At 40.2% G+C, this 25,803-nt stretch overlaps 1 protein-coding gene across 1 annotated transcript in view; it reads right to left on the reverse strand.

Annotated features, from left to right (window-relative positions):
* Positions 1-226: 226 nt before the first annotated feature.
* The window catches only part of LOC109033497 (glucose dehydrogenase [FAD, quinone]), an 85,431-nt gene continuing 59,854 nt past the window's right edge, over positions 227-25,803 (reverse strand). Inside the window, exons 7-10 of the mRNA XM_072303524.1 lie at positions 21,019-21,222; positions 18,440-18,725; positions 9,494-9,609; positions 227-7,990 (exon numbers count right to left, since the gene is read on the reverse strand). Coding sequence (XP_072159625.1) covers positions 7,610-7,990; positions 9,494-9,609; positions 18,440-18,725; positions 21,019-21,222 — 987 coding nt within the window. The 3' untranslated portion in view covers positions 227-7,609. The remainder of the gene's footprint in view (positions 7,991-9,493; positions 9,610-18,439; positions 18,726-21,018; positions 21,223-25,803) is intronic.

Below are 25,803 nucleotides of genomic sequence, written 5' to 3' on the forward strand. Positions count from 1 at the left end.
CACACCCTACCTTTCCCAACCGTCTCTAGTTTCGTTTAGAGTCCCTTTTTACTGAGAGTAAAGACAATGCGAATCCGTTTCTGATTTGTTCTCCCATTTTAGGCTTTCACAGTAGCACAAACGGGAGTAAAGATTACATATTCACCAATTGTAAAGATTACATATTCACCAATTGTAAAGATTACATATTCACCAATTGTAAAGATTATAAACTGGAGTAGACCAGGGAATGGAGATGTTGCATGTGTGAGAAATTTGCGATTTGACTGTTAATTCTCATGTAAAAGTTCGCGAGAAAGACGATGGTGCCACTGGTTTTCTCTGAAATCATCTCCCAAGCTCAAAAATAGCTCTGAAGTTGAGGCCAAAATGGTGGGGATATCCCACGCTATCCCGAGAGTCCACAAAACAAACTCTCCATGCAAAGAAAGGGAGCAAATACATTAGCAGTGATGCCGTGTTTTCAGTTTTAGAGTCCCCAAATAAAGTGGCAGCCCTGTCAATGTATTTGCTCCCTATCTTTGCATGGAGAGTTTGTTTTGATGTAGAGGTGGACTCTCAGAATAGCGTGGGATATACCCTCCATTTTGGCCTTAACTTGAGAGCTTTTTTTGAGCTCGGGAGTTAATTTCAGAGAAAACCAGTGGCCACACCGTGTAGTGTAGTGGGTTACGACAAGAAACAAATGGAATGAGAGAGGGAACGGAGACAGGAATTCGGGAATGGGTTGATCAAATATTACAAAAAACGTCCGATTTGTGTAATCTTCATTCCCGTTTGTGACATCCACAAGCCGCGTTGTCTCAACTCTCACTATAAAAGGACTGTAGTTTCGTTTAGCAGATGTACGTCTATTTTCTGATCAAACGAACACTGGCGGAAGCTGGGATCTGGGACCTGGGAATGACGAATCCGACGGCACCGACTTGTCGGGGTCGATCAGGAACAGTGGAGTGGCGTGCTTTGCGATGTATTGATTGATCTGTCATTTAAATCGATGGAAAGGATCGATACACAGGGTGTTCGCACCGAACAGCTTAATAATCAAGTCTTTCCCATAGCTTCAAATTGTGAAATATCGATAATTGATCATTCTCGCTTCGCCACCGATTTTCACATGGTATATCGATTGATCTGCCATTTAAATCGATGGAAACGATCGATGAACAGGGTGTTCTCAACAAACTCCTCAATAATCGATTCTTTACCGTAACTTTAAATAGGGAAGTATCGATAATCGATCGTTCACGTTTCGCCACTGATCAGGAAAAAGTTGTCGATGACGGTCCACCAAGGATAACACCACAAGCAGCGTGTGCCCGGCGTCCAACGCGAACAGGTCCAATCAATACGAATTAATTCCCTCGTCCGATACCCCCCGAACGAGATTTGCGAATTCAAAACTCGGGTAGGAACCCGCCGAGATTTTCTCGCCGGAAGCGGTGTCTAACTGTGGTGTCGCGTGCTTTGCGACATATTGAATGATCTGCCATTTAAACCTATGGAAATGGATCGACGAACAGGGTGTTCGCAGCGAACTCCTCAATAATCGATTCTGTATCATAGCTTCAACTGAGGAATGGAGATGTTGCATGTGTGAGGAATTTGCGATTTGACTGTTGATTCTCAAATAAAAGTTCGCGAGAAACACGATGGTGCCACTGATTTTCTCTGAAATCAACTCCCAAGCTAAAAAAAAAGCCCTCAAGTTGAGACCAAAATTGAGGGGATATCCCACCCTACCCTGAGAGTCCACGTCTACATCAAAACAAACTCTCCATGCAAAGATAGGGTGAAAATACATTGACAGGGCTGCCACTTCATTTGGGAACACTAAAACTGAAAACACGGCATCACTGCTAATGTATCTGCTCCCTATCTTCGCATGGAGAGTTTGTCTTGATGTAGAGGTGGACTCTCAGGGTAGGGTGGGATATCCCCTTCATTTTGGTCTCAACTTGAGAGCTTTTTTTGAGCTTGGGAGTTGATTTCAGAGAAAACCAGTGGCACCATCGTGTTCCTTACCAATTTTTACATAAGAATCAACAATCAAATCGCAAATTCCTCACACATGCAACATCTCCATTGTCGATAGTCGACCAATCACTCCTCGCCACTGTTAAGTACAATTAGTAGCGTACGAGGTACCATGGAATCCTAAAGCTCGCCGACGAATCACAGAGCAACTCACTTTTTCTGTGGTTGGAGGATTTAGATGGCAGAACCCTTCCTAAATAGGAACTGTTAAAGCATAATTGTTGTGTTGTAAGTAAGCGCAAGGAAACTTGAAGCGCCTTCAATTTTCCTCATACAACACGGTTCTCCATCGAGGATCAATACTTCCATCCAGAGTCTCTTTGAACTTGCACCGCTTGAGAAGAAAGTGACATTTCTGACTTACCTACAACGCCCCTTTCTGTATACAGGGAGGGATGTTATAGTTTTCGGATCGATCTTCGAAGTTTCTTTTTCAGAGATTGTCAAGGCGTTTCTTTGAAATGATAGACGTACCGTTTGAAACAAGGATTCTACGAGAATTATTGTCTAAGAATTATTAATTCGAATGTTTATTACGGAACAGAAAATTTTGCTTCTTATAAGAAAGTTTTATTCGTAAAATACTAATCCGTCTATCAAATTTTCAATCTTTTGTACCAAATGAATCAGTGAGAACGAAAACGCACCAACTCGAAAAAATGAAAATAATCAAGACACACAAAAAACTGAACAGAAGGTGAAGAATTTCTAAGAAAAACAATTTCGGTGCTTAAAGACAAGTACTTAAGGACACTTTAAGGGTCGAGGTTGGGAAAGATGCGTTAACTTCTATGAACTTTATGAAACTGACTGTCTTCAATGAAAATTGAGTATTTTCTAGTTACCGAGTTGGTGTGTTTCCGCTCTCACTGACTCAAATATTGTTCGATCTTTTTGTAAGTTGGAATTTTACTTTCAAATTCCAACTTACGAGAAAGTCCATCGAAGAATTGTTTCTCACTTTTCCATCCTAATCTCGATTACTCCAGTGAAAGGAATCATTGCATTAATGATTTTATTCGTAGTCATTCTGCCCGTACGTTCGTTGCCATTGATTTTTCAATTTTTTAAATTGTGAAATTCATTTGACCGAGCTATGGCTACATCTCCCACTGGCTGTTCGGAACGTCATGAACAGATTTTCAGAGTGCTTAAACTTGACTCTTATGACTACTTTGACTTTGATCTGAAACGAATGGCAAGAGCTGTTTCGTAACCATCGAAACTCACGTACACTCATTCCTTTTCTGAATGTGCTTGTCAGCGAATAAAGTTCGGAGGAAGTGGAGAAATTTAAAGTGTTAAGTGTTGATTTCAACTGGTCGAGTTACGTACTGAAAGCTAATTTATCCAGCATTATTGGATCAGCACACTTTCGAGGGTTTTCCCAATTACTCAGCGTGAGTTTTTGAATTGGGGAACAAGTTCAAGAGTGTGCAAAGATTCGCACATGGGCCCACTGCTCAGTTTTTTTCTCTCGTCCTTGGTGGTACAATCAAGAAAGTAAAAATAAATTTGAATGAATCGTGGTGATTGTGTGATATAAATAGTTAAATTCACCATCACTATTAATTTATGATCTTTTTTTCTCCCAAGACAAAGAACGCTAGTGCAAAACATAATCCTAGAAGAAAATTTCCATGCTCTGTAAAACATGCTTCCATTTTAATGCATAAAAGGAAATTTTTTATGACAAGTTCCTGTATGTCTCTCGAAACATTTGATTGTATCGTCTGTCTAATGACTTACTTTAACCAGCCGTTATCAAACTAAACGAATCTATGAACAGCAAAAGCTCATTGTCAGTGCAGTAGGTACAATAGAATACGTTTGCAGTCACTTGTTTATTCTTATAAATTTTCTTTTTAGACAGATTCTCTCTGATATAGTAACGCGCATTTACTAAACATGGTGTCTATAACCGTTGTCTGAGATTTTGAGATTTCCAAACATTCACCAAAAGTATTCTGTTATTCATGTAACTTGATCAAGATGCACTCAGCACGGGCAGAAAAGTTCCTCAAGTTTTAACAGTGATAATGAGTGACACATTGTCTGAAGAGTCCAACTCTTACCTTTTGACTCCAAAGCAACCTAAACCTAAGCTAATGAAATGAAATAGTCAGAAATGCAGGCTCCATATTCTATAGAAATTTTTGCCTCTGAATTATTGGAAGAATCTTCAATTTTCCTCTTTGAACTACCAACAAAGCATCACAAAAAAGGAAAACTGTCAAATGGTCGCAGTTTTGTTTTTTATTTGTATACAATTTACACGAAATTTTATTTACATGCATACAAACAAGTTTTTACACAATAACGAGCTACAATCTATCGTCTTAAGTATACACATTTTACATTTGTAAAATGGACTTGTAAATCCTTTCAATTCTATTCAGCATTTGCATAGCTATTGGCCGTGTAATTTTCTGATCGAGAAAACAATATGTATCTTCATTCAGACTAAACTTTGATCCAAGACTTTTTGTCTGATCACTCAATTGGTAAATGTAACTCAACCCCCCCCCCCCCTCCAAAAAAAAAGTCCTCTGCGCTGTTTAAAAGTTAGAGTCCAGTCACAGCCTTGCCAAAGTTCAATAATTTCGGTCTTAAATGCCGTACCCAAATGTTGTTATTTGATTTACCTTTGTTATCTTTTTTATGAAATAATATGTTTTTTCGCTCGTGGCGCCCATTATTAAAATAACAGAAAAAGTTGTAATTGAGGGTTTTTTTTTAGTTCAGTTGATGTACTTTACAAGTGAACAACCCTTTCAGAGGCTGATGAAACAATACGGGTTTAGAACTCTATTATTAATGATATCTTTTAGAAAATTGTGTCTATTTTACTAATTTTAAGGCTATTTTTATAACCACCTTTTCCCAATTGCAATCGTAATAAATCTCTTTTTTCGTATCATTTTTTAGGTAGCCAAGGTGTGTATCAATCATAAATCAGTGTATTATGCTGCCCAAAATATAGTCAAAATTACCTCTTTTTAATAGTGTAAGAATAGAAAAATCAATGTGATTGTATTATCCGACAATAATATGTCTCTTGTTTTACTGTCATGAGTTAGCCACACAAGCAAGCACTCTTGTAATTTATATTACTTTTACAATCTCGTTTGAACACGACACTCATAAACGAATAAACTAAGGTAATGGTAACATGCAAAAGTAGTAAACTTATATGTACTCACATAAAAATTATGTACATTGTTTACCTGAGTTCATGGACTTTTCGAAAAAAATCATCAAGTCATTGTAGCGGTTTAACACATACAAACATTGCAATCATGTACTTACAATTATGGCTTTTATCTTGGTTCTGGTAACTTGATAGTCGAAGTTTTGAATGGTGATAATGAACAGTGATTTTGAAAAATGCAGTCGTTGAAAAACCGACTGATAATTAAAATTCATAGACAAAGAAGACCAAGGAAATTGGAGCCATTTTATTGGTGGAAGCGTGTAGTGGCAGTGGACAAAAAAGGCAACTAATAGACTAATGAACACCAACCCACGAAGGAACCTATAATTAGTTCATCATTTTTCGCCTTAAACTATAACAACCACCCGTTTCAACCAATAGAAATGCTCCATTTCTCCTTGGTCTATTAATTTGTCCATCAATGTTTGTAATCAGCTCGCATGAGCAATTTTGAGTTGCTCTCACCGAGAAATTGTTCGACTTTCAATTTCAAAGATGAACGTGGTAGCAAAATCCTTGTCATTGCCGGGGATGGGTCAAGTAGACTTCCAGAGAACCAGGCTCCCGAAATCCCAAACTCCTTCCCTCTTAGTTCCGCCAATGCAGAGATAGTCTCAATAGACTGATATAATGACTACGTCATTCGATTCAATATCGAACTCTTGGTTCAAACCATAACAAATAATATGACCTAACATAACTTATGTACAAATTCAAAATGGGTCAGTTTTGTTAATTCATTACAATTTAGTCATTGACAGGTCATAAATCAATTAAGAACTCATTTAATACGAGAATGGACCACTAGACAAGGTACGAATTTCAGCATTCTGATACATTTTCTCAATCAAAATTTCACGTAGAACACGATACGCACAACGAAAATTACCAAAATCAACTCCTGACGAAGATATTTAATGATTCTTGATGGGTGAATTCAAACCACCCGCTCATGAAAACTCAATGCTCTACGTGATTCACATCGCGCGCTAAATGTTTATCATGACAGTCTCTGCGATGTAAAAATCTTCAACTTCAATCTTGACACTTTGGCTCAGCTATAGCAAATTACCAATAGTTTGAACAACACATGGTGGAAAATGAACATTGCTCGATTGAGAAGCTTGCTGAAACCGTTGTAGTGCGCGATTTGACTCACGTAGAGCTTTGAGTTTCTTGTGAGCGGGCAGTTCGAATTCCTCGTAACCAATGTATAATAAAAACGTTAATATCTTCGTTAGAAGTTGATTTCGGTAATTTTCGTAGTGTAAATCGTGTTCTACGTGAAATTCTGGTTAAGAAACATGTATCAGATTGCTTAAATTCGTACCTTGTCTAGTGGTCCATTATCGATTGAAGGAAATACCTACTTGAACGCATTTTACCACCACGACGCGAAGTACGCGAATCAAAGACAAGGTCATATTGTTTACAATTGGACCGCGTTTAGCAGAAAGGAACCAAGGCACATCTGCTATTGCCAAATTTAATTGGGCAATTCAATTTTTTACATGAGAACGTTTGTGCAGATTCTCTTGAAGATTCCAGGGAATTTGCTTTGTACCATGCAGAAATTTCACTAAAATTTGCACATGTATCCACACAACCGTTTGCATGTAAAAAATTAAATTGCCCAATGGAGACATTGATCCAAAGGTCTGAAATTTGATGAATTTCGTGTTTAAGTGGAATCCACTGAGTGAATTGAACACACAGATACCCTTGATTCATAAATTGAGCAATTGCCAGAGGAGACATATGACAAAATAACCGATTCTGCTAAAATACATGTGTTTAAATGGGAAATGCCGCCAGATGACGTCGTAAGGCGGCACTATTCTCTCTTTTAAATAATTTTTTTTCCAATTTCCCATGTCAGAAAAAAATCATGAAAAATACTGCGAACTCAACTCATGAGGCACTTTCAGATGAAGCAATAAAATTTTTGTGAGCAAATTCTCCATTAAATTTCGCAATACCTGATGTAGCTTGGTTCCTTTCTGCATAGCGTGGTCCAATTGAGCCAAATTGAACCGTGACGTAGTCTCTAAATCTGTCTATTTCCCACCCTGAAACGGTGGAGAGGTAGCCAACACTGGAAAAAAACACAGTGGATCTAGAGACCAGACTCTAAAAAACATCGACAAGAAAAAGTACTCTGGATTCAATCAGATCTAAGCTTAAATCAAGAACCAAGCCTCTCAATTTGAGCGGATTTCGTTTTAATTCAAGCAAAAATCCGATTGAATCAAGAGTATTTTTTCTTGTCAATGTTTTCAAGAGTCTAGTCACTAGATCCAATGTGTTTTTTTTTTCCAGTGAAGGTGAAAAGTGACGACGGGGTAGGCGCCCCGAAGCTCAACCCGCGGGGACCATCTGGAAGACGGTGGGGGCGAAGGCGCCGCTGAACCAGTCCTCCTTGATGAGGTCGGCGCCCTTCTCGCCGATCATGATGGTGGGCGCGTTGGTGTTGCCGGAGACGATGTTGGGCATGATGGAGGCGTCGATGACGCGGAGGTGGCTCACCCCGTAGACGCGGAGCCGCGGGTCGACGACGGCCGTCGGGTCCGAGGAGGGGCCCATCTTGCAGGTGCCCACCGGGTGGTAGATGGTCATCGTCAGGTGCCGGATGGCGCACTCCCAGTAGGCGTCCGAGCCGAAGGCTAGACGATGGCACCCAGGGATCGGGATCCGGTGGAGGCGGGAGTTGAACTGCCGCAGGGGCGACGCCGCGTTCACCTGCAACGACAATTGCGGTTGGGTGAATTGAAGGCGCTTGCAAAGAAATTAAACGAAGGGCTTGGAAGACAAGGCGCATGAGAAATACGCATTTCGACGGTGAAACTACCAAACCACGTATCTCGGTTTGCGACGTCGCAGACTTCCTGTCATACTTTATTTTTTAAATAGAAAACTACTCAACGTCAATTCGTGAAAACTTCCATGATTTTTCCTCTTTGTGCGGAGAAAAATCTGTGAAAATTATAAGGAATGATATTGATTTGATCTCTTTCAAAAAAATAAAATGTGAGTGGAGATTTTTAAACACCGCAAACGAGATACGTGGTCTGGTAGTTTTACCGTCGATTTGCGGTTTCGAAATTGAGGCACTGGCCGCGAATAGGGCACTTCTCGATTGCGGTGTTTCAGAATCTCTGTTGCCAATTAAGCGCTTGGAGAAGACTTTAATGGGCGATTTTTCCAGAATTCTTTCCTTAGAAAATTGTAGAATCAAAAGGAATATTCAGTGGAATTTTAAGTGAAATGAATGCATTCAATTTCCTTACAATGAATGAAATATTAGTGGAGACTCTGAAACACTGCAACCGAGAAGTGCCCTTTTCGCATCCAGTGCCTCAATTGCATGGATCCTTTGTGGAGGAAAAAATTTCTAACTGACTGTTTGATGCTTACAAATATTCTATCAAACGGAACTATGTGCAGTAGGACATAAGCCCTGAGACCCATAAGAATACGTGCATACCATGGCTCACGTCATAATGCACATAGTTCCGTTTGCAGACATATGCTTTTATGGGAGAAGCAGAGATATTAGTTCCTTATTGCAAAATGTAATCCAAATCACGATTCGTTCCGTAAAATATAGCCCTTCAAAGTGCAAAAATCGTTGAGTCGAGGAAATTTAGTTAGAGTTGACCTAAAAACATTCCGTATCTGTACTTCGTGTGCGTAGAACTACATCTACATGTTTCCAAATTCTCTGGAAGATGTCATGTATTTCCTAGAAAACTAACGGGTTTTTTTGTAAACTTCACGGAAAATTTTATCCGTAATTTGCTCTGGATAACTTAATATTTAATTCATCAAAGATAAATAATTTTATAGCTGCCAAAAGAATCATCCCAAAAACTACACGGCTATTTTGACACGGTTTTATAATACAATATCTCATGATACGTGCCGTGTGCCGTGGGGTTAGATACCACTATTCGACCTTCTAGGCGCTCGGTGTGCCTATTCAATTCATTGAAGGCGTTTTAATTTACGTTACGCTAATTACTTTTTTTTACGTGCGCTGAATGTTTATGATGTGTGCTAGGATGCGTTTGGGTTAAGTGTGTTTTCTGATCATTTTTAAAACGCAAACCCTAGTCCAGACGGTACGCAACTCTCGAAGGTGGGATTCATTTGTTTTCATATTGTCAAATAAAATACGCCAGCATGACGTCACCTCGGCCATGATCGTATATCATCAACTTGTGTCGAAAGTATTTGACTCACCTGCAAAGCTATTTTGACTCCCTCCACTAGTGTGGCAATGTCTTGAGGATGCGCGAAGTAATTTGCATCAATATACGGGTACTCAAAAGGGTTTGAAGACCTTAATCGCACCCAACCTGAAAATAAGGGAAAATTATAGAAGTTAGACGATTTATAAGCAGGGAACATTTTTACTCTAAGAGGAAGATCACGAATGTCGGCGTCTATTCGTCGTCTCTCTTACGTAACTAAAATTTCAGTGTCGCAAAATTTCCTTTCATAAATGTTATTTTTCTATCAGGAGAATCATGGGCAATTCTAACTGACTGTTTTAATGATTTTCCCTCTGATTCATTAAAAAAGTTTCGGTATCGAAATTACGGCGAATCGACGACTCATTTTCATTTAATTTTTGTTTCCGGTTGATAATGGAATTGTAACCATTTCGAAACGTTCCGGGTTTTTCTTTTGATTTGTCTCCCTTTTGCAGCCTTTCCCCAAATTAAGTCGTTATTCCATTAGGAGCTCAGAAAAATTTTGGACAAAAAATCCACAGGTACATTCTCCTAAAAAATTGAATTTTTTAAGTGAATTTTGCAACCTTGGAGTGGAGTTACGTTTCTTCGTCCGGAAAACGACGAATATAGCGGACGGAACAAGTGGATTACATTTTGCGATAAGGAACCACTATATTTGGCTCTCCCATAAAAGCGCATATCTGCATAGGGAAACCAATGACATGTATGTTGTTTCTAAAATGGGCCAGAAATAGTGGTTCCTTATTGCAAAATGTAATCCAAGTGTCACTCACCAACATGATCGTTTTTAGCTGAGATGATAGATGAAAGCCTTTGCAAAATTTGTCAAGGTTTAAAGTCGGTTAAAGCCTGGAAAATGCATTAATTAAAGAGTAAAACGGGAAATATCCAAAATGGAATTACGGCGTTCTTCTTTTGAACGATGTACGTAATTTATCATTAAATAAGTCGTAGCTCGATCATCAGGGGCACGGGGCTCTGTAGCGTCAAGAAAATTCTCGATAGGATCGGGAACCTCCACGCGCGACGCGACACGGTGATCGTACAGCTTTTACGAGGATTTATCACGGTTAGATGCCCGGATTTTATGCTTTATTGATCGTTCATCGTTGGCGTTATGTCATTTTCAAGAAACGTTCAACTTGCCCGAACGACCACTCCGAATTATGCAACAGAACCGGTGTCCACGTCAGGCTCCTAATTGACGGCACGTCACTTGCTACACTCTTACCCTTGGAGATCCGTCCGGCATAACGTCCATGCCACCGATGACTTTTCGGTTATGGTAATAGACTTTCGTTGAAAGTGCTGCTGCTTCCCGGAATTAATACTAAACGTCGGAACTTTACTCGGAATATCTTCAATAGAGAATTTGCAGGTGTCTTAAATTTTGTGAATTTCATCTTTGAAATGATACTACTAGAAAAACTGAGCAGGAGGATATCCTTGGTCTCTAAATTGAGCAATTATTGGAGAATTCATGACGAAATAACCTAATCTGCTAAAATACATGTGTTTAAATGGAAAATGGCGCCGGATGACGTCATAAGGCGGCACATTTTCTCATCTAATACTATTTCTCTCCAATTTCGCATGTCAGAATTTTTTTTGAAAAATACTGCAAACTCAGCTCATTAGGCACTCTCAGATGAAGCAATAAAATGTGTGTGTGCAAATTCTCCATTTCGTCAACGATTTTTTGTCCGCGCACCCGTTTTTTCCAGTAATTTACGTCCACGCGTTTTTTCGGCACGGGAGTTTTGGTCCACGTGCCGGTTGAGACCCAAAGTTAATTGGCCCACATGTTAATACAAATGACAATTGCTCACGACGTTTTTGAATGAAAATGTATGTCTTGGAAGAATGAGGGTTTACTTGTTTTTTTGTTTTGTCTGCTTGGTCCAACGGAGAATAATATATAGTTGAGAGTTTTGGTAAAAATGGGGGAGCTTCAATTCCATGCGACAAAATTCACTAAAACTCTCTACACCTCTTTACTTAATTATCTTTCAAGAAAGTCCCATCTTGTTATTCCTGAACTGGATAAACCTCTATATTTGCCTCAGCTAAAGGCTCTTAGATTTTCCTGTCTACGATAAGTATCTTGATTTATTTTGCGAGGAAAGATCCGTACGTTTAAAGGATGCCTGTCAAAGGAGGCCAGCGCGGAACGCGCATTGGCGCCTACAAACCTACGTGGATACTTCAAGCATTGTGCAATGCGTGAAGTATCCACTTAGGTTTGTAGGCGCTAGTGAGCCTCTCGCGCTGGCAGCACGCCGCTCCGCTCTGTTAGGCTTTAATATTTATTCTCGCATAGTCAGCGTTTTTAACTCATGATTTTGAAATGTTTGCACACTCTGCATTGATTATTCTCTTTTAAATTGATGGGAAAAAATATGTATCAATTTATCAAAGGAGAATAATAATATAATGTGTGTTTTTTAAATATTGGTGGTTCCGTGTTAAATTTAATAATTTCCAAAGCTTTTTAATTTTTTCTTTTACATTTTGTGCTTTTATTGTGCTGCAGCGAGGTGAACGCGCAACCCAACGCTCAAAATTTGACGTATTTGACTCTAAAAGATCAATGTGCAAATGGGTTAAAACTAAAGATTGCGAGCTTCTTGGTTTTTTTCCTCTTGTATTCATTTTTGCAGTTTCCGTCGGCACAACTGCGGCTCATTGAGATTAATTTCGCTTGGAAAAGGTTTTACAAATATGTGTCATGTTTTAAAATTATAAATGTTTTCAAAATGAAGTAATAATTTAAAAAAATTAAAAAAAAATAAAAAAAATTAGAAAAAATTAGAAAAATTAAAAAAAAATCAATACAGTTCTTCATCAGACCAAAATGGACAAATTACAAAATTTGAATCAGTTAACGTAAATCTAACGATAGTTATCGTAATCGAAAGAATTGACGACATAGGTCGGGTAACTATTATAGGTGGGACATTGTACATCGAATATTTTAAGGATAGAAATAAAACCAAATATTCACCAATGACAATTTAAAAAGATGATTCAAAAGGAGAAAGTAATAACATTTCATTTAGAAAATGAGCAACCATAAGAACACCTCCTTCTCTCTCAATTTCTCATTTCCATATTGTCAATATAATTATACATACCGACTAAAATATAACGCTTGGACCTAGTCACTATTGCTTATTTTACGTGTGGGCGTAAATTACTGGACATCAAAGGTGCGCGGACAAAAAATCGTTGACAAAATGTCCTGAAACCCCATTTCCAGCTATTTTCGAAATTTTCTATTTCTGCCTCATGTATAATAACACATATCTGCAGTGGAAACTAATGACACCTATGTTGTTTCTAGAATGAGCCACAAATTGTAGTTCCTAATTGCAAAATGCAGTCCTAGAATAAACCCGGCCTCAAAAAAATATGCGGGCTTTGCTAGCCAACATCCGAAGCGATCAATGCGTGCTGATTTTTGTCTGATTTTTTGCTGATTATCGTCGCTTTTCTGACGTAATGACGTATCTCGATTCCCAGTGGTGAGGCGTGAATGATCGATTATCGATATTTCTCCATTTGAAGCTATGGTAAAGAATCGATTATTAAGGTTACCCTGTTTATCGATCCTTTCCCATAGGTTTAAATGGCAAATCAATCGATACATCGCGAAGCACGTCACGCCTGTGTCAATTTCCGCATGAGCCCTAGAAAGCATAAATTTATATGTAAAACAGGGCTCATGTAGGAAATGAGATACGCCCTTACGTTAGAGGATCGACGTTATACGAGTAATTAAAGCCCTCGAGAGGTGAGCCTCTACTCGTGAATGAGAAGACTTGTATCGCCTTCAATGACGACTACCGGCAAACCAACTTACTTTGACGCTGCGATATTTGTCTCTGGAGCCATCGAAGGAAATTTCCGATCGATTTTTTCCTCTGTAATATCCTGCACTCTTCCACTCTTGTCTCTCGTGGATGGTTGAACTATTGCATTCTTTCAACCATCCAAGAGTGAAGTATTATCCAAACGTCATCTCATAACGAGGATTTGCTAAACGAATGAGTTTTTTCCTGCATTGTTGGGTCACTTATGGTCATCTGTCACCTTCGGGTCTAAGTTCATAATGGAACTTTTTTAACTCCTCAGCCCAAAATAGCTGAAAATTCATGTTTTTTGCGGTTCTACCTTAGATTTCAACCTGGATCCAAAGGTGACAGGTGACCATATTTTCGTGTTTCACGTCTACGTCTCTAAACCTCCTTCACAACATCTTCGAAGCTCATGACCTGTCGCCTTTGGGCTCAGGTTGAAAGCTAGGGTAGAACCCCGAAAAACATGAATTTCCAACTATTTTGGCTAAAAAGTTAGAAAAGTTTGATTTTGAACTTTGGCTCCAAGGTGAAAGGTGGCCATATTCCCGTACGTTAAGGCTTTATGTGCCTTTTACAACATCTTCGAAGCTCTCGACCAGTTACTGTTGGATCTAGAGCAAAATCTGAGGTAGAACACCCAAAAACGCGAATTTACCGTGATTTTGGGCTCCAGAGCCATAACTTAGTTCCCTGTGCTGAAGCCAAAAAATGTGATTATCGGCAAAACCCGACTATTTCTGTAAACTACACTAAAAAAAAGATTGGTAGAATTTACCATTCCTTCACGCTGTATTTCACACAGCGTGAAGGAATGGTAGATTCTATCAATCTTCAAGTCGATTCTGCTAGAGGAATGGTTACCTTTACCAGTATATAGTAACGTCTACCTTTCTTCTGGCAGAACTGACTCTGAATTAACGCTGTGTGAAATACAGCGTGAAGGAATGGTAAATTCTACCAATCTTTTTTTTTTTTTTTTTTTTTTTTTATTTTTTAGTGTATGCATCGTCAACTGCCAAAATATCCTAAAACGTCCCAATTCCAGTGGAGAGGCCGATTTCGGTCCGAATCGCACATCCTCTTTTACAAAATAATAGAATTTTTCATACATGCAGTGTGTTATGATTTATAATGTTAACTTGCAGTTCCTTGGAGCTATCCAATTCATTGAATTTTTCGGACTCCGGATTTGGACAACTACTGACACTTTTTCTTCTCACGCATCGCGGAGATTCCTCGGTGATGCCAGATCGATTTTCATCTTACCCTATCGAGGAGCTCAGAATGGGTTAGTTGCGCTGGTCACAGAATCGTGTTTTGATGCTTGATTCTTGCAGATCAGCTAGAAATAAAAAGATCCGTCTAAACAGCAACTTTCTACGGAAGATTAACCGAGATATCACCCCTTGAAAAGTCAAGTTTGTGACGTCATCCACCGCAGTAACAACACCCTTGGTTTCCTCCATCTTGCTTTCATCCGAGTTTCACGTTGAACAATCGATGCAAATGTGCGTCACATACCGCCTGATGAAAGCAAGGAGGAAGAAACCAAGAGTGTCACTACCGCGCGGTGAATGACGTCAAAAACTCGACTTTTCAAGGGGCGATATTTAGGTTTATCTTCCGTAGAAAGTTGCTGTTTAGACGATTCTTGTTATTTTTAACTGATCTACGAGGATCAAACGTCAAAACACGATTCTGTGACCAGCGCAACTGACCCATTTTATTCGTGTGATTCGTACTGTGGCAATCAGAAACAGTGCTTTTTAGAGACCCTGCATCTACATATGGACCACATAATGCGATAAGGAACCACTATTTCTGGCTCATTTTAGGTACCACATATGAGGTTTCCTTATGCAGGAAGGTGCGTTTGTGGAAGAGCTGTAGATAGTGGCTCCATATTGCAAAATGTAATCCATATAATGTAAGCAATTTATTCGGTCGAAGTGAAAGTTAAATTTGGAGGTCAAAATGCCGAAAAAGCGCGTTTCGTAATTTAGGGACGGCCCCCAACCGATAAGACAAAGTCGGTATAGCGGGAGTCAAAGGGCGCGAAGAAGTGTCGTACGGGATTGGCCCGCATAGTGATCAGTGGGCGTAGCCTCCACTGGAAAAAAAAAAAACACACTGGATCTTGAGTCCAGACTCTTGAAAACATTGACAAGAAAAAGGACTCTTGATTCAATCAGATTTAAGCTTAAATCAAAAGGAGATCCGCTCAAATCAAGAGGCTTGGCTCTTGATTGAAGCTTAAATCTGATTGAATCGAGAGTATTTTTCTTGTCGATGTTTTTAAGAGTCTGGACTCTAGATCCAATATGTGTTTTTTTCCAGTCTCCCTGTACTTAATTGTAGAGTACCTATATTAAGAGAGTATGGCCACTGGGCCCCATGGAGAGGCTTAGGACCCAAAAATAGCGGTGCTTTGTTTTGGTTTTTGTGGATGGGAGGGGGGTCATTGCCAACTTTTGACGGTTACCACCAACCGTACTTGCTGCCAACCTTACTACATTCAAGATAATTTTTCTCAAAAATTGCACACGATTAGTCTTAAAAATATGTAAAGAAGTCGCAAGAGTGCATTTGAGTAAATTTCTCGTTACGATAAGCGAAGAAAACTACATTTTGAGTCATTTTGCATTACATTAATTAATGGCGTCCGCCATTTTTGGGTCCTAAGGGCTCCATTCAGCCTAAGATGGCTGAGCCAATCAGAGGTGGTAACCCCAGTGGCCATACTCTCTCAATATAGGTACTCTACTTAATTGTATGCAAAACCCGAATATTTTTCGAGTGAAATCTGACAGACATGTTTCTGGACGCACGTTGCCCGCGTGCATTCCTGCGAAGACGCATGCGCACGTAGTCGGGAGCCGTTTCGTTTTCAGTTCGCGCCTGCGCCTCTTCCGAATCCGCGCTCTCTTTGAGTCGGAGGCTTTGAGACTCCTCACTCGCCGCCCGGCCGCCCTGCCCGAAACGCTAAAAATACGAGCAGTTTCACCCCGAGAAATCAACCGAACGTGCTTCCATCCACGTCCAAATGGACGTATTTCCGCCAAACGGAACTATGTCCATTAAGACATGAGCCCTGTTATGCATGTATTCTTATGGGTCTCAGGGTTCATGTTCTAAATCACATAGCTCCGTTTGGCAGAAATACGTCCAAATAAATCAAACTCCGGCTAGGATGTACCCGGGACGCTTCTTTCGTGGAGTGCCATGAATAGTATCCGTGGAATTATAAGCGATACTTGTCCTAGGAGAGAAATCGGGCAGAAATGGTCGATTTTTAACAAACTTTTTGTGATTTTTCGACCCACACCGAAAAAAAAGTGAAGTTGAATCAACATCCTGGATGTAAAAAATTGTGCGAGAACTTATAAAATATTGAACACTGGAAAAAAATCACATTGGATCTAGAGTACAGACTCTTGAAAAAATCGACAAGAAAAAGGACTCTTGATTCGATCAGATTTTGGCTTAAATCAAAAGGCAATCCGCTCAAATCAAGAGGCTTGGTTCTTGATTTAAGCAAAAATCCGATTGAATCGAGAGTATTTTTTCTTGTCAATGTTTTTAAGAGTCTAGACTCTAGATCCAATGGGTTTTTTTTCCAGTGAATTATCCGCCATTAGCAGTTAGATTTACATCTGGGCATTGCTAAAGTAACTGCTGGAGCGGGTGATTCAGCATTTTAGAAGTTCTCGCACACTTTTTTTACATCCGAAATGTGAAATCAACTTCCCTTTTTTTTCGGTGTAAAAATTTGTTACTTACGGAGAATAACACATTCACTGACGAAAGGTATGCAGGGTTGCCACGGTCAAGGAATACTTCAGATTCTATTCATCAACAGATTCTATTTCAGCAAATATCGTTACTTCAGTCGTATTCGTCAAAAGTAAGGTAAACACCACCTGGATCACATTTTTCAAAAAGGAACCAGCGCGATTACAGTGTTTTCAAAATGGTGCAACTTCTTCCTTCCTTTTACAAATACTCAATATGTGTACAGCGTTAAAATTTACACAATTATTTTCCTTTAAAATTAACAACTTTCAGGCGGGAAGCACAAAATACTTGCTGATCTGAGAGATTTTTTTGATAATTATGAAGAAGCAACATTTTTACATCACTGTAATCGCGCTGGTTCCTTTTTGCTAAATGTGATCCACCTGGTGTTTGGTTCTTAACGTATATAGACATCATGGACATCGACAACCATTGATCTATACATTATTTCTTGAAATTTTGCCGTCGCACTTGTTTTGGCTTTACTTTGTTTTACTTTAAGTCCCAGCGTTCACAAAAGTAATTTATAATAATTGTATTTTCTTTTTTCTTGGTTCCAGGTATGTGCGCCGTTTCCTGCCAACTTTCTCTTGTGTTCCTGTCTTTTACCTTTAATAACCGCGACAACGTGGACAATTTCAAGGTAAGACCATAAGGATTACATTTTATAATACAGACTCACTATCTCTGGCTGCCTCATAAAAGCACATATCTGCATAGGGAAACCAATGGCATGTATGTTGTTTTTAAAGTGGGCCAGAAATAATGGTTCCTTCTTGCAAAATGTAATCCATTTATTAGTCATTTCGTTTTTCCGGTTTGATGCATCTTACTTGCAATGAAATTTTGGATGGGTTTGTACCTAGCCAACATCGAAGGGGACGACTAGACATATTTATGCCAAAGAAACTAGAGTCAATTTGGAAAAATGGGGAAGTGGGCGCGATTCCTCTTGGGAAGATAGTGAAGCGGAATTCACATTGAATCAAAAGGAACCAAGCGCCAAAATATGCTAACTTATGAGCCGCATGCATGTGACAAGAGCGTTGTGGACACGGCTCACGAGTTGAAGAGCGCGTTCACGTCAGCGTGTGCGTAATTATCGTCGCCGCTGACGTCACTGGAGTTCACCCAAAAAAATTCCCTGACATTTCCTGGTTCTCCTGGTTCTCCCGGTTCTCCCGGTTTTCCCGGTCGGTAGACAGACACCCTGGAACATGAGCACCAAACCGTTTTTTTCTGTGAGTAATCGAGTGTTCTTCATGAGTACGTACCTGAGGATTTGGGCCTGAGGAGCAAGGGTATGATGGTCCAGGAGTCCTTACTGCCTATAGGTTTGTAGACTAGATCGTAGACGCGGTCGGTGATGCCGAGGATCTTGCGGACCTGGGAGCCCTGGTCGCTGTTGATGGAGGCGGGGGCCATGTGGAACTGGATGTCCGGGTACAGGCCCGACTCGTTGGCGAACTTGGTGTTGACGAACCCCAGCCCCTCGACGCCCCCCAGTGTCGTCATCGGACCCCGCTCCTTCACCACGTAGCTCATCGTCACCGGGACGGCCTGGATAAAACAGGAAAATCATTACGTGAGAAAGAATCGAATGATAACCACGTACACGGAGAAAAAAACCTCGTGCGTGGGACCCGAAGTTTAGGTCTTATGGATCTCTGAAGTTTTCGGATTCAGCATCTGAACACTTTGAGTTTCATTCGATCGAACATTTAGGTCTAGCTGTCGAGGTTCGGATCACACGTCTGAAACTCCAGTTCTTACATCTGAAGTACTTCGAATGTAAGAACCGAAGTTTTTCGGATGTGAGAACCGTAGTTTTTCGGATGTAAAAACCGAAGTGCTTCAGATGTAAGAACTGAAGTTTCAGATGTGTGATCCAAGCCTTGACAGCAAGACCTAACAGATACTCAATCTAAAAACTTTAGAGATCCATACGACCTAAACTTCGGGTCCCACGCACGAAGTTTTTTCCTCCGTGTATGTTCTAGAAAACTTGGTAGAACTTTACTGGACTATTCTGCCGTGCTAAGGAAAAACGCTGTATGAACTTCCAGACGTTGCCAAATTTCCTTTGATAAAGCACAAATTTCCTGGTAAACTTATGAACATTTTACTTCTAATTTTCCAAATAATGTTGTCCGCAACTTCACCCAAAGTTCCTGAAAGTTTCAAGGAAAAACATTCATAACTTTCCTCAAAAATAAACATTTTATCGAAGAAAATTTGGCAACTCTCGAATGTTTATACGGCATTGTTCCATAGCACGGCATTATTGGAAACAGATATAATATATTTGGATCGCGTTGAGCAGGAAAGGAACTAAGCCACATCAGCTATTGCCAAATTTAATTGGGCAATTTAATCTTTTACATGAAAGCGGTTGTGCGGATTTTTGTGCCAATTCTATTGTGAATTTTCTAGTAAGAAGCAGATTACTTAAAATTGTCAAATGAATCCGCTTAAAGGTTTTCTCGCAAAAAAGTAAGTTGCCTAGTTTTTGGTGATAGCTGATGTGGCATGGTTTCTTTCTGCTGAACTCTTTCGCCCCTCACATTTTAGTTCACTGTAAGACGAAGCCTTTTCCCCTATTGCGGTGAAATACCTATAGAGGTAACAAGTGGCAATCACTGTTATTATTAGCTATGAACTGATGAAAAAATAATTTTTGCTCATTTTTAACTCCACAGCTAATCAGAAAATCAAGAATAAAACGAGATAAGAAAAACTATTTCGAACTTCTTTTTGTGATTCCCTCCAGGCCGGGTAGCTAGGACAATCTTCGTCCAGGAATTTAGAAATTGCGGAAAAGCGTTGGTATTGCCGTATCAAGAGGGCCGAACCCGGAAGGAAGGTGACATGCTCCGCGGAGCTCTTGACATCATGCTTGTCTCTCTCGATGTGAACTCGAACAATAGGCTTATACATTCGGTCCTCGTTTCATTTGCTTAATTGTTTGTCGCAACAGTCGCTTTGTTTTCAACAAGTTCGCGCTAAGAGGAAACTCATGTTTCATTTTCGCCTCGAAATTTTTTTGCACTTATAGACTTCAGTTCTTTCAGTGGAATTCTTTCATGTGTGAGAGATTTGCAATTTTAGTAATATTCCTCTTGGAACATTTCACGAGGAACACGATGATGTCATCGGTTTTCTCTGAAATCACTTCCCAAGCTCAAAAAAGCTCTCAAAGCTCTGACCGTAATGAAATGGGCATTTCACGCTATGCTGAAAGTCCACCTCTATCTGTTCCAACTCTCCAGGCACAGATAGGGAGAAAACACATAAGCAGGTGTTGCTCTGGAGAATCCAAAGTTGGAACCAACTGCTAATGTAGTTGTTCCCTACCTTTGCAAGGAGAGTTTGGCCACATATACAGATAGACTCTCAACGTACACTGGAAAAAATACACATTGGATCTAGAGTCCAGACTCTTGAAAACATTGACAAGAGAAAATACTCTTGATTCAATCAAATTTTTGCTTAAATCAGAAGTACATCCGCTCACATTCGAGGTACTTCGGTTCTCGATCAAGCTAAACTTCAGATTGAATCATGAGTATGTTTTCAGATGTATGATCCGAACTTCGGCAGCTAGACCTAAAGTGTTTTTTTTCAGATGTCAAGCTGAAATGTCCCTACCACTTCGGCCACGCACGAGTTTTTTTTCTCGTGCATGATTTTTTTTTTTTGAGCTTGGGAGTTGATTTCAGAATAACCAGTGGAATCCTCTTGTTTCTCTCGAAATTTTTCATAAAGAGAAGTACTTTAAACGCAGCTCTCTAACGTAGGCAAGAACTGAATATTACCGGGCTGAGTGGCTCAATATTCTTCTGGACGGACTAACCTGGAGCCTATTTTGTACTATGGACACGGGTTTGTCGACGGTGAAGGTGAGGCCCCCGGCGAGCCCCACGTGGTCCTGGAGGTTGTCCCCGACCCGGAGGTCCGCCACGACAGGGATCCCGTGCTTGTGCAGGTGTTCGCTAGGACCGATACCGGACAGCATCAGGATCTGCGGACTGTTTATGGCACCGGCAGATAAAACCACCTGAAAATCAAAAGCGTAAAATAGTCATCAATCATCAATAAAGATAGGCGAGGAGGCAGGTGCTAGAATACCTGTAGGGAGAGTACCGACAGATCTGAAACTCCGAAAGTCCATCAAGCCTTCACCGATGCCTCCGCGAATAAAGTTAGGGCCCAAAAGGGCAGCCAACCTATGAATTTCAATTATCCAGAGCGATTTACTGATACTTTTGTTACGAACCGTCCTTTATTAAGCACGTGTTTGACTCAGTTTTTGCATAAACTTACTCAATTTCGTGGAAGAACGCTCATTTCTGTACATTCTTGGCCATCTTGGTTAGAATTGGAATCTGCAGACCGGCAGTGGAATTTTGTGCGTTAGAAGTTGGTTAGAAGGGTGGCTGAACTTTTGGGCCCTAAGCCCTCCATGAACCGATCTGTCGGTACTCTCCCTATACAGATACTCTAGCAGGTGCGAGAAAGCGCTTTCATAGTCCAAAATTTCCGTGTTTATGGGTTGTTTTGAATTTTCTTTCCTAGAATAGAAGTTCTAACGGATTCCACCTTTTCTAAACGTGCGTTGAAGTCTCCAAGAAAATAATCGCGCTATTTGCAAAATCGTGCGATTTTGTATTGAACGCACCGGACCGAGGCATTATTGGACTACTTTTTATTAAAGATAAAGAACTAATATTTGTGGCTCACTCATAGAGGCAACTGTCACCCCAGGAAAATCATTTCAATAGAACACACATTATTTCTAAAACGAGCCAAAAATCATAGCTTCTTGTCGCAAAATGGAGTCCAATTGGTGTTCTACACAGTTAAAACTTTACGTGTTTATGATTACTTTAAGTTAACTTTTTTTCTGTCCGATCAACTTAATGGACTTATAGTTGAACGAGTAATTTTTGGTTAAATCGACCGAAACTCTTAAGTTACTCCGAGCCTTTTGAAGAAAGTGTCCTACAAAACTGATGTGTTCATGTTTCTTTCGATGTCACTTAGAGGTTGCGACTTGCGAATGACCATATATGCAGCCCTAGGAATCTGCAAAAGCGCATAACCGCACAACTTCCAAGGTTTGTGACTTTTAAAGTCACAAGTTAAAGATCTCGTCCCACATGATGCATCCGACTGATTAGCCGTGTATACAGCCCTGAGAGTCTCCAAATGCACGTAACCACACAACTTCCGCGGTTTGTGAGTTTTAAACTCACAAGTGCAAGATCTCGTCTCACATGATGCACTCGACCAATTAGCCCTGTATGGAGCCATAAGAATCTCCAAAAGCACGTAACCACACAACGTACGCGCTTTATGAGTTTTAAAGTTAGAAATGAAAGATCTCGATTCGCATGATGCGTTCGACCGATTAACCGCGTATGCAGCCATGGGTCCCTCTAGAAGCAAGTTACCACACAACTTCTGTGCTTTGTGAGTTTTAAACTTAGAAATGAAGGATGTCGTCTCTCATGATACATTCGACGGATTAGCCGTGTGTGCAGCTCTTAGAATTTCCAAAAGCAGGTAACCGCACAACTTCTGCGCTTTGTGAGTTTTAAACTCACAATAGCCCATTGGACTATCATTAATTCGATCCTGGTTCTATATCTTGGCGTTTTCTGTCTCGAGTTGTTTTAACGAGGTTCCAAAGTTAAAACCCAAAGATTTGGTCAATGTAACTCAAAGAAAAACGTATCAAAAATAATAGACGCACGTTCAGGTTCCTGTCCGTTCTACTCCCCATTTTAACACAAAATTTCGGATAATGTCACAAAAGTGTGTGGATACGGTAAACCAAAGCGCCTTCACTCGTTGGCGTATGCAACACGGATATCCACTAAACACGAATAGATGCATCCAGGCGCTACTGTCAACGCGCAACGTAACTGTGTATGGAGATTATGAACACGCTAACGCATGAGCGCCTTCGTTTATTCAGGTTTGCAACGCGGACATCCGCTGAACACGAATAGTTGCGTCCAGACGATCCACGCGCTACTGTCAACGTGCTACGTAACCGGGTATGGAGATTATGAACACGCTGTCCGTGAGCGCCTTCGTTTGTTCAGGTATGCAACACGGACAGCCGCCGAACACGAATAGTTGCATCCAGACGCTGATATGTATTCAGTGTAACCTGGAGAACAACCAACCAAATAATAACCGCACTTTTCGGTTTCATTTTCTTCTACTGCCCAAATGTACACAAAACTTCGGTTACTTTTTCTCACTGTGCAGAGATGCAGGGGCCTTTTTACAGATTATACCCTCCCTCCGATTTTGAATTGGGCGTTACTCTGCTGTGCTAACGAAAAATGCCGTATGAACATTCGAGAGTTGCCAAATTTCCTCCTATTAAATATTCATTCCTGAGGAAAGTTATGAATATGTTTCCTTGAGATTTTCAGAATTTTTAGTTGAAATTACGGACAAAATTCTGCGAAAAATCGAAGCAGATATATTCACAGATTTTCCTGAAAATTCGTGATTTGTCGAAGGAAATTTGGCAACGCCTGATGGCTCATACGGCGTTCTTCCTTAGCACGGCAGAACTGCTCTCTTCTAGAGTCCCTTTATACTGAGAGTCAAGACAATGTGAATCCATTTCTGATTGGTTCCCGTATTTTAGGCCTCCACAGTGTCACAAACGGGAATAAAGATTACATTTTCACCGATTGCAAAGATTATAATCTAGAATGGACCAGGGAATTACGGGTTCGGCAAGGAACAAACGGAATGAGAGAAGGAATGGAGAAAGAAATTTCAGAATGGGCCGATCAAAGATTACAAAGAACGTTCAATTTCTGTAATCTTCATTCCCGTATGTGACTCCATGAGGGGTGTTGTCTTGACTCTCAGTATAAAGGGACTCTACTCTCTTCTCTAAAATGACAAAATAGATCTCCGTAGATCAAATTTATGGCCACGCGACTGCCAACGAGGGAGGTAATCTTATTCTGCCAGTCACGGACCTCGGGAGCCCAGCTCACGAGGCGGGGGGCCAACATCTTAATCGATTCATTCAAAGTAAATAATAAGCAGAACAGCAGGATACTCCACGATACTCACGAGCGTCTGTCGCGCGTCTGGGACAGAGAGCACACGCCCGGACAGCTCAAGTCTGCTTCCTGACACCCGAATTCATTTCGGCGACTAATCTAATTCCGATATTTCGGCTCTGAATAAATTGCCGCCCGAAACTTATCTAATTCCAACTTTCGCGCTTCCAATTTGCCGATGGTTCAGTGCGAGGCGCCGGGGTTTTCGGGTTTCTCGCCTTGTTGCCGCAGCTAGTATCTAAGAGAGTCCATAGAATTTTTTGAAAACGTGAATTTCAAAACGCCAGCAATACTCGAAGGACTACAAACGTGCCGAAATGGCGGAAAACTGATGGAAGGGATGTGCCACGGCAGTCAAATCGCAATCTGTTCACATTTTCCACTCATGTTTGTTAAAATAAAATGTATTTCAATGAGGAATTGTCGCTTGTAAACTATACAGATAGCACGAATGAGGTGCGATTATTATATTCTGGAGATACATTTTGTGCGCATTAGTACATATACCTTAGTTATGGTATATAGACCATATTACGGTACGAGCTACTGTAGTATGGTTCACAGACCGATAAAAATTAGTTCCTATACAACTATTAGTGGTGTTCCATATGAACCACTAATCATTTTATAAGCCATAGATTTTTCTCAGTGTAGTTGCAAAGGGATAATATCCATAGTCGATTATCACGCCTCGCCACTGGGGCGTCATTTACATTCAGGAAAATGTATTCGAAAGTCAAAATTCGTTTATGGTTTAGAGACCCATTCTGCCGTGCCAAGGAAGAACGCCGTATGAACATTCGAGAGTTGCCAAATTTCCTCCGATAAAACATGTATTTTCGACGACATCTATACACAATTTTCTTTGAGATTTTCATATATTTTAGATTAAATTGCGTACAATATTGTCTGAAAGTTTTGGAAAATAATATTCACAATTTTCCCAGTAAATGAGGACTTATGTGTAACAATGGCGGATGTGAAAAATTACCTTTTCGAAACAAGTTCAAAAAACTGTTTTGGCATCGAGAAAATGTTGAGAAAATACTTGAGATGTGATCTTCGAGATCTGTACTGTATCGACGGTGAAACTACCAAACCGCGTATCTCGGTTTGCGACGTCGCAGACTTCCTGTCATACTTTATTTTTTAAATGAAAAACTACTTAACGTCCAGTCTTGAAAATTTCTGTGATTTTTCCTCTTCGTGCGGAGAAAATTCTGTGAAAATTTCAAGGAATGATATTGATTTGGTCTACCTCAAAAAAATAAAATGCGAGCGTAGATTTTTAAACACCGCAAACGAGATACGTGGTTTGGTAGTTTCACCGTCGGTATGTCAGAGCCGAACATATTACATTTTTGTGTGATCAAAACAGTTTTTCAGGCGTGTTTCGGAAAGGTAATTTTTTACATCCGCCATTGTTACATATGAGGCCTCAAATGCGGTTTTTATTGGAGGAAACTTGGCAACGTCTGGAGGCTCATACGGCGTTCTTCCTTAGTACGGCAGCATTGTGAGTTGATCGCCCTTCGATG

The sequence above is a fragment of the Bemisia tabaci genome, chromosome 8, assembly GCF_918797505.1.
Source record: "Bemisia tabaci chromosome 8, PGI_BMITA_v3".
Lineage (NCBI taxonomy): Eukaryota > Metazoa > Arthropoda > Insecta > Hemiptera > Aleyrodidae > Bemisia > Bemisia tabaci.